This window comes from Chiloscyllium plagiosum, chromosome 14, assembly GCF_004010195.1.
Source record: "Chiloscyllium plagiosum isolate BGI_BamShark_2017 chromosome 14, ASM401019v2, whole genome shotgun sequence".
NCBI classification, from domain to species: domain Eukaryota; kingdom Metazoa; phylum Chordata; class Chondrichthyes; order Orectolobiformes; family Hemiscylliidae; genus Chiloscyllium; species Chiloscyllium plagiosum.
Window position 1 is genome coordinate 82,051,705 of NC_057723.1, and position 16,248 is coordinate 82,067,952.

Consider the following 16,248-nt stretch of genomic DNA (forward strand, 5'->3'; position numbering starts at 1 on the left):
TGCTCAGTTAAATGCTACCAACCTGAATATGACCAATCTATGTCTAGTATCTGCTTCCTATTCATGAAACAATCTTTTCTCCATGAACCCACCCTTCTCTTTCTCACACATGCACACACGTGCACACATATATGTACTCACACATATAGGCACATACACGCACACTAAATGCAGTCCAACTACAGGTTCCCCTTTATCCATGGCCCATATAAATTCCTTCAAACACTCCAACAGATTGGATAAACATCACCTGACAATATTTTGCATTAGAAAATTAAAGGAATCCTGTCACCTACTGGTGGAATGCTAAGTAATAATTATAGTAGCAATAAATAATTGGACTGATATGGACCTGAAAACTGGAACAGGCATTTAATATTGATCTTTAACATTTTGAGCAACCTCAATTTTTCATTTTGATAATATTTGTCATCTCATTCTTTGAATTTCTACCTGGTTATTTCCTGTAATTTTATTTAAATGCCATCTTATTTTTAATACATTCCAAAGAAAGCTGACTCTGAACATGAAGTTCCTTTTTCTTCAGGGTACCCGTGGGCATGATGGCAGTCCTGGTAAAGATGGTGCACAAGTGAGTAAAAGTATTGTTTACTATAATGTACTTTTAATATAAACATTTGATGGATTCTTTTTTTGCTGAAGTTTTTATTTTGTTCAGATATATGCATATAAAACTTTGTTTTTTTGTTTCAACTTAGGGCTCTCCTGGACCACCCGGTACACCTGGTTTTCCAGGTCAAGCAGGAGCTAAGGTATATTGACCAGTCAGCATTTGACAGGACTGATATTGTAAAAGTAACACCTTCAAATAGAGCCATGTTATTACTTGCAATGCATTCAGGTTTTTGCCAGATTTAGATTGTTAATGGTGCATGTAGCAACTGTCCTTGTGTGGTGGTTCAGTGGTTAGCGCTGCTACCTCACAAGGCCAAGAACCTGAGTTGATTCCAGCCTTGGGTGACTGTGCGGAGCTTGTGCATTCTCCCTATGTCATGTGGGTTTCCTCAAAGATATATAGATTTGGTGGATTGGCCATGCTAAATTGCCCATAAGGATGTGTAGAATAGGTGGATTAGCCATGGGGGTTGTAGGGATAGGGCTGGTTATGGGTGTGGGCATGATGGTCTTCAGAGGATCTGTGTGGATTCAATAGGCCAAGTGGCTTGCTTCCATACTGTAGAGGTTTTATGATATTCTAATCCTATTTTCTAGAACTTGGGCCATAGCCTTTTTATGCCATGACAACGCAAGTGCACATCTAAATATTTCTTTCTTGGATCTTCATCCTTTCCTTTATCCAACAGGTATGAGCTCCTACCTGCCTAAGTGGATGAAGAGCAGTTAAGTGGGGGAGTGACTGGCAGAGGGAGGGAAATGCCTGGTCAGGAGCATAGGTTCTGTTCTCTGCAACAGTGAGATGGAGAATTTGAAGGTTGGGTTGCCTGCGCAGTGCCAAGCTTAAAGACATTTTCTGAAGAATAGAATGAACTTGGAATGGGAGATGTAGTTCCAGTTGTCATTCTGTATGTGGGACCCAACTCCAGGTGGAACAAAAAGTAAAAATCTGCAAAACAAAGTGTCCAAAATGATCAGAAGAACCTCAAAGGTAATAATTTCTGGCTAGCTACCTGAACTCTATGCATATTTTAATGGTCGAAGAAACTATAGAGTTAAAAGATTCTGAAAGAGTCAGGTGGGAAACAGAAAGATTCCAATTCATGAGGCACTGGTGCCAGTACTGGGAAAAGATGAAGCTGTTCTGATGGAATATGTTTTATTTAAACCAAGCTGAGACAAGTTGCCTGAGAAATTGGATAACTTGGATTGTTGATTGGAATTTAAATTAAAAGGGTGATGTTGATGTGTGGGTAAGTTCTCAGGCAAAGGAACAGTTCTAAATCTAAAGAGAAAAGTGCAGTCTATTGTACTGTGAGATGATTTAGAACAGAGTGGAGTGTGACAGAAAGGGAAGAGTTTGGTAGTAATAATGCATTGATGAATAAGATCAAATTGGGGAGAATTATGAGATGTTAGAATTAAATGGATTTTATTTCAACACACAAAACATTTGGAGCAAGGTAGATGAATCCATAGAAACATAGAATGCTTACTGCACCAAAGCAGGTAAATTGGGTTGTTATATCTGGGAATGCTCTCTTCAATAGCAACTCAGCTAGTTCTACATCCTGACCTTTTCCCCTCGCCCTGCATTTCTGGATTGGCATATATAACTTGCTTTGATGTTAGCAACTGGACTGGAACCCTGGGCTATATTACTTCTGTGAGTTTTACCCCTTCAATGCTTAGTTTTTTAATCCATGTATTAGATTCAGGGATTTTACAAATTTGATCTCTAGGAAGTTGTTGGGTAGAATTCTGATGCTTGTCCCCTGTAGCATGTGTAGACTTCCACCCTATATCCCAGTCTCATTTATCCTGACATCAAACAAATTGGATGAGATGAGATTTAAAACCTGACTTTGTATCTTTGAACTCCCACTGGGTAACTGGTTTTATCTCGCCCAGCTTCCCAGGTAATATTGACTTATGGCGTCTGTTGAGGGACAGGTCCCTTCCCTTTCCCCTCTTCGTTGGGATTTTTTTTTTCTCCCAACCTGTCCCACTTCCCCAGGAAAACTCTTAAGTGTATGTTCAGCCTCTACCATACTTCCTGTGGCTCTTTCACCAAGTGAGGCTTCACTTTCATTTGTTCTCTAAGGACTTCTTGGGTCTGCCTTTAAATTTACTGCAAAGGTATCTTTTAACCAGATCTCTGGCTCATCTTTTGTCACCTACCCTGGCCTTTTCTTGTCTTCCATTATGGCTATTTGTGCATCTTTATTGGGTTCAGCCCTGACCCTTCCAGATAATGTTCACCTGACTTCAGCCCAATTTAGTTCCAATGACCATTCACAGTCACATCAAACCTCACACGTTTTATTTTCCCGGTAGGGTTTCCAAATCTCTCTCAGTCCCTTGCCTTAGGTTCTGTCCTGACCCTTTCTATACTTGCAGCCTATCGTCAGCTCTGTTTAATTCTATTGGCTCTTGTTGAGTCTCATGGATTTTACTGCTCCCTTTGGGGCTTCCAATCTCTTTCAGTTCCCACCCTTTTTGCCTCTTGTTGGCTTTCTCCGACCATTCCCTTCTGTCTTTGTGTCTGGCTCAATGCCTGTCAAACCATAACTCAATATAATATCTTTTTTTTCTAATTATGGACTGCACCCATAAGAATTTCACTCCATACTCTTTTCTCAAGTGCTCTTTGATCAGCACATTGGAATTTGTCTTGCTTTCAGGTGGAAAGCCTTTTATTTTCCCCAAAGTCTGAGAAAGCTGGAATCTCCAAGAAAGCTGATTTAACTCTCTGGCTGCTGAAGGTAGTCATTCGTCAGGATTTCTTTTGACACAAATTCCTGACATCTATCCTAGTCAATAGTGATGCTTAAGGAGACACTGACCATCTTTAATGATACTACCACTGGTTTTGTAACTTGAGTTTCTGTGGAAACGTTGAATTCACCAGTTTTCCATTCCATGTCTTGGACATGCTGCAAATGAGGTGAAAGTGGGTGCTGGAGATCAGAATCAAGACTAGAGTGGTGCTGGAAAAGCACAGCAGATCAGGAAGTATCTGAGGAGCAAGAAAATTGATGTTTCAGGCAGGAGACCTTCATCAGGTCTGATGAATTCCTGATTAAGGGCTCTTGCCTGAAACTTCGATTTTCCGGCCCCTTGGATACTGCCTGACCTGCTGTGCTTTTCCAGCACCACTCTAATCTTCATGCTGCAAATGAGGCAATTATATGGTTCACACATGTCTCCATCCAGTTCTTACCTTTCAAAGGTTAGTGACAGTTCTGTTTTCTCTCCTTATCTTCTTTTTCTCATCAGCTCGTCTCAGGATATTTATCTCACTCCTATCTCTCTCTTTGGTCTATGACAGTTTCCAGATCCCAGCTTCTCTAACTTTATGATCTATGTGTTCACTCATTCCTGTCAGCCAGAATGGTCCTGCCACCCTCTGTTCACCCTCTGTTGGGCAGCACGGTGGCACAGTGGTTAGCACTGCTGCCTCACAGCGCCAGAGACCCGGGTTCAATTCCCGCCTCAGGCGACTGACTGACTGTGTGGAGTTTGCACGTTCTCCCAGTGTCTGCGTGGGTTTCCTCTGGGTGCTCCGGTTTCCTCCCACAGTCCAAAGATGCGCAGGTCAGGTGAATCGGCTATGCTAAGTTACCCGTAGTGTTAGGTAAGGGGTACATGTAGGGGTATGGGTGGGTTGCGCTTCGGCGGGGCGGTGTGGACTTGTTGGGCCGAAGGGCCTGTTTCCACACTGTAAGTAATCTAATCTACATAAATCCCAGATTGGGTAATGATTGAGTTTTGGTGGCAGTTATTACAGTCAGGTACACTAAATACAGATTTTGCATCCATTAGAGATTGGAAAAATAAGAGGTCACTTGGTTAAAACATATAAGATCTTGAAGAGTATTGACAGAGTATTGATGTGGAAAGGATGTTGACTCTGGTGGGAGAATCTAAAATTCGGGGTCACTGTTTAAAAATGAGGGGTTGCCCAATTAGGGCAGAGGTAAGAGATTTTGTTTTTCTTTCAAAGGCCTGCAGGTTTTTGGAATTCTCCTCCTTAATTTGGTAAAGATAGAATCTTTGAATATTTTGAGGTAGATAGCACCTTGATATATAAAGGGGTGAAGGTTTACTGGGGGTAAGGCAGGAATATGGAATTGAGGTTAAAATCAGATCTGTCATGATATTATTGATTGACAGACCAGGCTTGAAGGCCAGAGTGGCCTAAATCCTACCTCTAATGTATAAAGTCATGTGTAATTGCCATTATGCAATTCTCTAGAAGAAAGTGAGGACTGCAGAAGCTAGAGATCAGAGTTGAGAGTGCGTGGTGCTGGAAAAGCACAGCAGGTTAGGCAGCATCCGAGAAGCAGGAGAATCAATGTTTCGGGCAGGAGCCCTTCATCAGGAATTCTCCACCATCAACATTCCTACATATTATCATTGACCAGAAGCATATCTAGATCAGTCATGCAAATACTCTGGTCTTAAGATAAAGTCAGAAGCTAAGAATTGCATGAGGAGTAACCCTCCACATAATTCTCCAAACTTTTCTACCATCTTAACTCAGAAGTTTTGTTTTGGAATATTGTCCACCTGGCTGAAAGAAGATACTCCAAGAATATCTAAAAAATTCTGCACCATCCAGGGTGAAAGAGCCTTTAGACTACCATGATGATTGAGGAGGCTATCAAACATATAGGAGGATGTCAGACAGCACCAATTGACTGGTTCAAGCACTGGAATTGCATTTACAGAATTCTGTTGGTAGAATTAATTATTTTTACTTTGTCTTGGACTCCATAGAGGTGTTGGTTGAAATTATTTTCAGGCATTTCACTTATCCTCTACAATCCATCCTTACCCTTTGGAAGCAGCAGTATGGATCTGAGGCTGCTTGAACTGGGAGGTGAAGGAGAAGTTATAATGACTTCCAGGAAAGCAAGGATTAGTATGGAAGAAGTACTTCCAGTTACAGAGCATTTAGATTTTGAAGAATTAAAGAAGTCAACTGTCCTTTGAGTGATCACACTGACTGGTCACTGTCTATCTTGATGGCCACGTGTGCAAATGATGATGTGCTTCACTTGGGGATGAAACCCAATGTCACCTTCACCTTCAAGGCCAAGACTGTCAATTAATGAATGTGCTGCCAGTTCTGGAAAAGATACAGCCACCAAGGGATGCAATAATCCTTGGAATAAGCAAGCAAGTTCAAGACTACAGTTTGGTAGTTACTTGCAAGGCATGGAGGCCAATGCTGTGAATGAACGATCTTTGAAGATGCGACCATTTGCTTGGATAGTTGCAATTTCCTGTCACACAGGATCTTGATCATTTCCAAGTAGATCCTACATTGTGAGCTTGATCCCTGCTCATTTCCGTCTCTCCCAACTCTCTGCTTCCTGGACTTTACGTTTTACTCTTCTGCTGTCCCAGACTAAAATAAATCTGACAATCACGTTACCATTGCCAGTTGGAATTGTTTATTCTAGGTAGATGTCCCTACCTGTGCTCTTCCCATAATTCACATGTGTGTTCACAGAATCACAGAAGTCTTACTGGAAGAGGCCATTTGGCCCATCATGCACACACCGGCTCTTCAAATGAGCATCATTGCCTAGTGCCAATTTCTGATTCTTCTCCAATCCCTTGCACATAACCTGGCGCTGTGCAGTATACTCAATTTTCCAACTGGGGTCTAATCATTATCTTATACATATTCAATATCAGCTCCTTGCTCTTGTACCCTATGCCTCTGTTAATAAAGCTGAGCATGCTGTATGTTTTATTTACTGCTCTCTGCAACTATCCTGCCACCTTCAATGATCTCTGCATGTATATATCCAGATCTCTCTGCTCCTGCACCCCCTTTAGAAATAGAAACTCCCATTTAGAATTGTCTTTCAATGTGTTTTCTACCAAAATGCATCAACTTATACTTTTCTGCATTGAACCTTATCTGCCACCTATCCGTCCATTCCACCAACATGTCATTGTCCTTTTGGAGTTGACCTAATGCAAAGCTGAGATGTTGAGAGCCGAGTTTCCCAGCACCCATTCCACTGAGTGGCTCTGCTGACCCTCCTTTGGGCTATGTTGATGCTCTGGGGCAGTTTTCAGTAGGTTTCAGAAGGTGTGGTAACCTATTCATTCATTTAAATAGGGGAATTTCCAGCCTTGGCAAACTACTGACAAGATTTTCAGCAGTCTTGATTGGTCCTGAGAAGTGACAGTCTATCTCACATTAGCTTCGAAGTCTAATGTGTTTCAAAAATGTGAACATAGCTGAAAAACAATATATTTGACACTACTACTTTGCAGTAAACACACAAGTGATATTAGGAGACAGTGAAGTTGCAGATGCTGGAGATCAGAGTTGAGAGTGTATTGCTGAAAAAGCGCAGCAGGTCAGGCAGCATTCAAGGAGCAGGAAAATCGACGTTTCAGGCCAGAGCCCTTCATCAGGAATGTGACTGGGAGCCTCGGGGGTGGAGAGATAAATGGGAGTGGGGGAGGGGGGTGTTGGGCTGGGGGAGAAGGTAGTTGAGAGTGCAATAGGTGGATGGAGGTGGGGGTAAAGGTGATAGGTTTATTTCTTCATTAACTTGATGCTACTATCAAGGCTAAATGTCCTACCTTCCACACAAATTAATGATGTAGTGAATGAAATTTCAGTGCCAGTGCGGTGCCAAGTATGTCAGCTAAGTGTCCCAATGTCTGGTGGGTGGCATCAAAAAGCACATGGCTTCAGCTGTTCATACAGATACTGGTTATAGAGGGTCTAAGGGTTTGAAAGGGTTAACACTGACGAGTGCTTTAAACACCACTGTCCATTCTCACGTCATTTGGATTTGTCTGCATGTACAACAATACTAGCTTCAACCAGAACAGTCCAGCATTAGATGTGAAGCCACTATTGACCAGTTATAGAAAAGTAAACAATTTACGATATTAATCAGACTCTCAATGTGGTTCACTTACACTTGCTAGAAGCTACAAGTATTGATATGCAAGGCCCTGAACTCGAGCGTTATCCACCATTGCACTTTTCTCAATTAAACAAAAGTTTGGATGTTAATATTTTCTGGTGCATTCTCCATAAACAAAATCTCAACCAATCAATGTCAGCTTGTAATTCTTGAAATTAAATTCAATAAAATATTGGTGATGACACAGTATTCCCGGTGGATCTCGAATGAAGGTGTTAAATTGGGGGAAGACCAGCTAGAACTGAAATTTGGCAAACTATAACTCAATTAGGCAAAAATTGGAGAATGTGCTTTGGGAGCAACTGTTTGAAGGAGTCTTTTAAAGGGCAGTCAATTAGAATGCAGGACTGGCATGTTCCTCCGAAACTGAAGGACAGGAATGGCAGGATTCAGGAACCTTGGAAGACAGGGGAAATCAGCTTAGTCAAAAATAAACAAAGCATACCTATGGTCTAGGGAACAGATAAGGTCCTCGAAGAATATAGCGAAAGTAGGAAGGAGCTCATATGGGGGGGGTTAAGAGGGCCAAAAGGGGCCATGAAATGTCCTTAGCCAACAGGGTTAAGGAGAATCCCAAGGCATGTTATACATATATTAGGAGCAATACGGTAGCCAGGAAAAGACTAAGCCCACTCGAGGATGAAGGAGAGAGGTTATCTGTGGAGCCAAAGGAAATGGGTGAGATCCTTAATGTGTATTTTACATCATTATTCACTAAGTAGAGGAATGTTGAGGTTAGGGAAGGTGTGTGAATGTCCTTGAGCATGTTAATATTATGAAAGATGAAGTGTCTGCTCTCTTGTATTAAATTAGACAAGGCCCCAGAGCAAGATGGGAAACAAGGGAGGAAAGAGCTGGGGCCTTAAAAGATATTTTTGCATCTTCTTTGGCCTCAGATGAGGTTCCAGAAGATTCAAGAATGGCCAATGTTGTTCCCTTGTTTTAGAAAGAAGATAGAGACAATCCAGGTAATTACCGGCCAGTGAGCCTGACATCAATGGTGGGGAAGCTGTTGGAGAAGATACAGAGAGACAGGACTTATTCACATTTGGAAGCAAATGGACTTGTTAATGATAGCCAGCATGGGTTTGTGCAGGGAAGATCATGTCTCCCCAACTTGATTGAGTTTTTTGAGGAGGTGACAAGAATGATTGATGAGGGAAGTGCAGTGGATATTATTTACTTGGACTTTAGTAAGGCATTTGAAAAAGTACCTCATGGCAGGCAGGTATGAAAGGTGGAGTCTCAATGGATCAGGGGTATACTGGCGAGATGGATACAGAGCTGACTTGGTCATAGATGACAGAGAGTAACGGTAGAAGGCTGCTTTTTGGAATGGAGACCAATAGCTAGTGATGTTCCACAGAGATCAGTCATAGAATCTTTGTTGTTTGTAATATATATATAAAAATGTAGGTGGTCTGATTAATAAGTTTGTGGATGATACTAAAATTAGCAGAGTTGCAGATAATGAGGATGATTGACAAACGATACAGTAGGGTTTGGATAGATTGCAGATTTGGACAGAGAAATGGCAGATGAAGACTAAGGGACGACCTAACAAGGTCAGAAAATTATGAGAAGCATAGCCAGGGTGGTTAGTGGGAGGCTTTTTATCTCAGATGGAAAAGTCAACTACAAGAGGGCACAGATTCAAGGTGAGAAGGGGAAAGTTTACGGGAGAAATGCAGGGAAACTCTTTCACCCAGAGGAGTGGTGGATACCTGGAACGTATTGCCGGTGGAGGTGGTAGAAGCAGACATGTTAGCAATGTATAAGGTTTATCTCAATAGACACATGAACAGGACATGAACAGAGGGATAGAAACCATACATGGACAATAAGTAGCGTGTGTAAATAGGATAAAGAATCCGTGCAGACTTGGTGAGCTAAAGGGCATGCTCCTGTACTGTATTGTATCGTGTTATTAATCTTAAATTCCAAACCAATTCTGAAAAAGTGTTCTAATGAACTTGATACATTAATTTGGGCTCTGTCTCCAAGGCTGTTGCCAGATGTGCTGAGAGCAATTCTGCTTTTATTTCAACTTTCCAGTATACACAGTATTTTGCTTTCATTTGTGATTCCTATTCCTTGGTGTATTACCAATGACAATGTCTTATCTAATCAGAACCCGCTTGTCACCCAGTCAGTACGCTCTTTGTCATGCAGTATAAATTGTTGTTCCCTTTCACAATTTGCTACTGTACCTGTCCTGAACTGCCAAACACCTACAGAAGTAAGTGTTACTTCTCCGAGAAGGTGATCAGTTGTTTGGAGTGGTGGGCTTTAGGTAGAAATAGATAATATGCTTTCAATTTCAAACTAAACGTGGTGTTGTAGAAAATGTGCAATTTATTTCAATTGGTCTGCATTAGGAAGGTGCACTCGATGAATTGGTGGTCCCCTATTTTAACGGAACGTATCTCAGTTGATATTTGTGGAATGGAACACTGATCCCTTTCGCGTTAATGATTGAGATCCAAATGCACTTGTTTATATAATCAATGTTATCAAATTTAAGAGATAACAGAAGAAAGGTTACTGAACCTAAGACATTAATTGTGCTTTCGCTTCTCAGATGCTGCCAGTCCTGCTGGGTTTTGCCAGGAGGTTCTGCTATGTTTCTGATTTACAGCATCCGGCAGTTTGTTGTTGTTTTAAATTAAGGAGATAGATGCACTGTTACATGTTGATTCAATATCCATATGATCCAGCAGGAGAACTTTCTTACCTGTCATTCTCTCATTGTGATGGAGTATGGTCACGAATGACCTCCTTCCATTGTCCGATTGATACCTAAAAATGGCACGAAAACCAGTGCAGGATCTGGTGAAATTGGTTTCTACTCATAATTACGGGGCTTTCAGGATGTTCCTGGGACTTTGCAGGCTGACTAAATAAGTATTGCTCGCAACAGGAGTGCTGGCATTTGACCTCGCTTCTGCTTTAGTTATGCTGGCATCGAAAACTTATAGTGGTGTATCACAACTTAGCAGGAGTAGAGCTAGCTAATGCTTTTGTAGTACGCTCCTACTAATACAATGGCTGCAAGTAAGGTGTGGATAGGAATTCCAAAGCGCGCTTGAGACTCTCGGAACTGGCAGAGACTCCGTGCTTTGGTGTCTTTGCAGTTGCACTTGTTTTGTACCAGTCACAACAGGGGAGCAAACTCTGATGCTTTCTGTTCCAATCCAACAGGAAGAATGATAAATTTCAGCCATAAAATATACAGTGTTGCAGCTAAAGTGCAAATGTTAGTCCCTATCTTGTCACCTTGAGTTTTTGATTCAGCTGAATTTTCCAGGAGGTCGCACTGTTTTCAAAGCGTTCTTTTATTTTTCTCTTCTAATGATGTATCTTGCAGGGTGAAGCTGGTGAGAAAGGTTCTCGTGGTTCTGATGGGACTCCAGGGTTAAGGGGTGAACCAGGTTTGCAGGGCCGTGCTGGAATTTCAGGCCCACCGGTATGTAAACAGTGATCAACTTCAACCTTTTATGCCTGCTTTACAGTGACCGATTGATGAATGATAGAAAACTCAGAAAATGTTTCCTGACGGCCTGATCTTTGTTTATATTTCAGGGGAAACCTGGAAAAGATGGATCGCCTGGTGCTCGAGGTTTACTGGTCAGTTAGAACAAAAGTAAAGTGTTAATTAAAGAGTGAAGGTTTCAATAAATATTGTTTCTTCTTATTGGGTTTGGCCTACTATCTTTGAGGAGAAAGTGAGGTCTGCAGATGCTGGAGATCAGAGCTGGAAATGTGTTGCTGGAAAAGCGCAGCAGGTCAGGCAGCATCCAGGGAACAGGAGAATCGACGTTTTGGTTCCTGAAGAAGGGCTAATGGCCGAAACGTCGATTCTCCTGTTCCCTAGATGCTGCCTGACCTGCTGCGCTTTTCCAGCAACACATTTCCAGCTTTGGCCTACTATCTACTTTGCGAGAGGTGTAGATTATTTTCTAAATGGGGAAGGTTTCAGAAATTTGAAGCACAAAGGGATTTGGGGGTCTTAGTTCAGGATTATCTTAAGGTACCCAAGCAGTTTCATTTGGCAGTTAGGAAGGCAAATGCAATGTTGGTATTCATTTCAAGAGGACTAGAATAAAGAGCAGGGGTGTACTGCTGAAGTTATAGAAGCCTCTGGTCAGGCCACGTTTGGAATAGTGAGCAGTTTTGGGCCCTCAATCTAAGGAAGGATGCATTGGCCCAGGAGGGGGTACAGATGAGGTTTACAAGAATGATCCTGGGGATGAAGGGTTTGTTGTACAAGGAGTGGTTGAGGATTCTTGTTCTGTACTGAATGGAGTTTAGACAGATGAGGTGGTCTATTTAAAGAACACAAAGAGGCCTGGACAGAGTGGACATGGAGAAGATGCTAGAATCCCTGCTAGAATCAGGGAGGGTCCCAGACCACTGGAAAAACATTAACATGACTCCTCTGTTTAAAAAGGGCGTAAGGCAAAAAACAGAACATTAGTTTAAACTCAGTCTTGGGTAAGATTTTGGAGACCATTGTGAAGGGTAAGATTTCTGAATACTTGGAAGCGAATGGTAGAATAAGGAAAAGTCAGCATGGTTTCATCAAGGGGATGTCATGCCTGACAAATCTTCTAGAATTCTTTGAGACATAATGAGTAGGTTAGACCAGAGAGAACCAATGGATGTTAAGAAGGCCTTTGACAAGGTGCAGCACATGAGGCTGCTGAGTAAGATAAGGGTCCATGGTGTTAGAGGCAAGGTTATAACATGGATAGAAGCCCGGCTATCTAGCAGAAAGCAGAGCATGAGGATAAAAGGATCCTTCTCAGGATGGCAGCCAGTGACAAGTGGTGTTCCGCAAGGCTCAGTGTTGGGACCACAACTTTTCACTTTATACATTAATGATCTAGATGAAGGAACTGAGGACATTCTGGCTAATTTGCAGATGACACAAAGATAGATAGAGGGGCAGGTAGCATTGAGGAGACAGGGAGGCTGCAGAAAGACTTGTACAGGTTAGGAGAGTGGGCAAAGAAGTAGCAGATGAAGGACAATGTAGTAAACTGTGTGGTAATGCACTTTGGTAGAAAGAATCGAGGCTTGGACTATTTTCTAAGAGAGAATTCAGAAGTCTGAAGAGCAAAGAGACTTGGGAGTTCTAGTCCAGGATTCTCTTCAGGTAAAATTTCAGGTTGAGTCAGTAATTAGGAAAGCAAATGCAATGTTGGTATTTATTTTGCGAGGACTTGAATATAAAAACAAGGACGTACTTTTGAGGCTCTATACGTTTCTGGTCAGACCACATTTGGAGTATTGAGCACAGTTTTGGGCCCCATATCTCAGGAAGGATGTAGTGGCTCTGCAGCATGTTTAGAAGAGTTCACGAGAATGGTCCCAGGAATGAAAAACTTAACATATGAGGAACGTTTGAGGGCTATGGGTCTATACTCAATGGAGATTAGAAGGATGATGGAGGATATAATTGAAACTTGCAGAATACTGAATGGCCTAAATGGAGTGGATGTTGGGAAGATGTTTCCATTGGTAGGAGAGATTAAGACCCGAGGACACAGCCTTAGAGTAAAATGAAGATCTTTTGGAACAAAGATAAGGAGAAACATCTTCAGCCAGGGAGCGGTGAATCTTTAGAACTCACTGCCACAGAAGGCTGTGGAGGCCAGGTCATTGAGAATATTTAAGACCGAGATAGATAGGTTCTTGATTAGTAAGTAGATCAAGGATTACGGGGATAAAGCGGGAGAATGGGATTGAGAAGCTTATCAGCCATGGTTGAATGGCAGAGCAGACTTGATGGGCTGAATGGTCTGATTTCTGATCCTATGTCTTATGGTCTTATGGTTTTAAGATGCTTCCACTCGTAGGGGAGACTAGGACCTGAGGATGCAATCTCAGATTGAAGAGACAATCTTTAAAAACAAGATGAGGAATTGCTTCAGCTAGAGCGTGGTGAATCTGTGGAACACATTGCTGTGGAAGTTTGTGAAGGCCAAGTAATTTTATGTATTTAAAACAGAGATAGATAACTTCATGATTAGCAAGGAGATCAAGGGTAACAGGGAGAACATAGAAGAATGGGAGTTGAGAAACCTATTAGCCATGATCAAATGGGACAGCAGACTCGATAGGCTGAATGGCCAAATTTTCCCCCTATATCTTATGGTCTTATGGGCCTAAATATAAGTTGACAAAAGCCAGGCCATTTGCCTTGATTGAGCATTATTTGTTTCCATGGTAGAACAGACTGGGTAATGATTGTATTGTAACTGCCTTTATTGAAACAAAAGAAATATCTCCAAGGCCTTGTAGAAGCATGCAATGGATTTATTAATTTTCAATTTAATAGTTCAGTTTTTTAATTCTTGTGTGATTTTACATGAAGGATTGAAAAGTATGAGCAGCATAGATTCCCAAACAGATACAGCATTCACACCATTGTCTTTCCATTCCAGGGTCCTCCCGGTCAACCTGGCAGCCCTGGTGGACCAGGTCCAATTGGTAGCCCAGGGCCAGCAGGTACTAATGGAGTTCCAGGTTCCAAAGGTCTACCAGTAAGTGTTTGCAATGCATTTGTTATTTCAGTGCACAAGGGAAATTTTATGCTCATCATAAAAGTTCATATTTTTAAAATAAAGACTCAACAAATATAATATCGTGAATTGAGGAATGATTGTTCGACAAAACAAAAAATGGACAGGACTAAGTGGAGTAAGTGAGGACTGCAGGTGCTGGAGATCAGAGTTGAGAGTGTGCTGCTGGAAAAGCACAGCAGGTCAGACAACAATTTGAGAGGAAGAAGAATCGACGTTTTGGGCAAAAGCCCTTCGTGGGTTCATCTTTGAATTGGCAAGCTGTAATCAGTGGGGCACAAGAAGGATCAATGCTTAGGCTTCAGCTGTTTGATTTTATTTGATCTGATTTATTGTAGTCACATATACCTAAGTGAAAAGCTTTGTTTTGTGAGCGGTACAGGCAGATCATAGTAAACAAGGACATACAGATCATAGGGAGCTTAGACAGAGTGAGACACACAAGGATATGGCTGCACGGGAGATGCACATGGAAAGACCAACATTAGCAAGATCAGCATTATTTAAAGTTAGAGAGGTCCACTCCCTCAGTCTAATAACAGCAGGGAAGAAGCTATTCTTGAACCTGTTAGTCTGCGTGTCCAAGCTTCTGTACCTTCTGCCTGATTGGACAGGTTGGAAAAGAGCATTATTGGGGTGGGAGGGATCTTTGATGATGTCAGCAGCCTTTCCACAGCAATGAGAAGTGAAAATGGAGTTCTTGGCTTTGATGATGGTCTGGACTTTTTGTAGTTTGTTATGGCCCTGGGCATACCAGGTTGTTATGTATCTGGATCGAATGCTTTCTGTGGTGCATCTGTAAATGTTAGTGAGGACATGCCCCTTGACCATTGCATCCACATGGGGTCCAGGACAGATTTGTAATCTACATCAATTATTTAAAATTATGCAAGACTCGATGAGAAGTTAAGATTGTGAATAATGCAAGGTGACTTTGGGTAAGATGAAGAATATTGGTGAAGGATCCACTGTGTGAAATTATCCATTTTGGAGCTGTACAGGAAAGCAGAAGCTGTTTGAATGGTGACAGAGCAGGAAATGCCAAAGTATTCAGAGAGATCTGTGTGTCCTAGTAGAATCACCGGGAGTTGCCATGCCGGTAAAGAAAGCAATTGGGAAATCAAAGGGCCTATAAGCCCTTGTTGCAAAGGAAATTGAAGAAGTCTTACTCCGTTAACCAGAACTTTGGGAAAACCACACAAACATGCACACATTTGGTTTTCTTTCCTAAGCGAAGGTATAATAGCCTAGGGGAGATTGCAATGCATGCTGATTGGATTGATTCCTGGGACAGGAGAAATTGAGAAAATTGGAAATATGTTCGTTGGAGTTTGAAAGAATGAATGATGATCTTATTGAATCATGTAAAATTCTTGGAAGAGTTAAGAGATTTTTCTCCTGACAAGGAATCTAGAATTAGGAGTCAAAGTCTCAGAATGAGACTTTGATATTTAGGATTGAGATTGTCCTGAGTTCACAGGACAACACCTTGTGTAGAATGTCCTTATTGAACGAGCTATGTGATGCTTGCCTGCAATGATGCGCCCCATATCTGAAGTCACATGAGTATGACAAGTTTGGAAGGTCTTTTGTACATGTTATTTACATCTGAACACTCACTTTTTCAACACAAACAACAAAAACCAAAATTGCATGCACTATCATCATTACCCAAGCTCATCCATTAACATCCATCATCCATCATCCATTATTCCATTGAGTCCCACTTTTGTCTGTTTATTTTCATACATGACATCCTTAGTATATTTGTGTCTTGCTATGGTACACATGTGGGTTGTCAACTTTTCCTCCAACATCTGCTGGTTAGATTGATGTGCTCTCTGGTTTTGTTTCAATATCTCCTCAGCTGATGCTGCTGATTTATGCTTTCAACACTTTTTCATTTAGCTGTGTTATAAAGGGAGGCAGTGGCACAGTAGTAAATCACTGGACTAGGCTGATGTGCATGGAAATGAATTTGAATCCCACCATGAAGTACACAGATCTTGAAAATTTATTTCATTAAAGCCTAGAATTAAAAGCAACCATAATTATGA

The 16,248-nt window shown here is 41.6% G+C and overlaps 1 protein-coding gene across 3 annotated transcripts in view; it reads left to right on the top strand.

Moving 5' to 3' along the window:
• The window catches only part of LOC122556849 (collagen alpha-1(I) chain-like), a 181,518-nt gene that overhangs the window by 87,112 nt on the left and 78,158 nt on the right, over positions 1 to 16,248 (top strand). For all 3 annotated transcript variants that reach the window (XM_043704102.1, XM_043704104.1, XM_043704103.1), the window contains 5 exons: positions 548 to 592; positions 720 to 773; positions 10,972 to 11,070; positions 11,187 to 11,231; positions 14,054 to 14,152. In XM_043704102.1, coding sequence (XP_043560037.1) covers positions 548 to 592; positions 720 to 773; positions 10,972 to 11,070; positions 11,187 to 11,231; positions 14,054 to 14,152 — 342 coding nt within the window. The remainder of the gene's footprint in view (positions 1 to 547; positions 593 to 719; positions 774 to 10,971; positions 11,071 to 11,186; positions 11,232 to 14,053; positions 14,153 to 16,248) is intronic.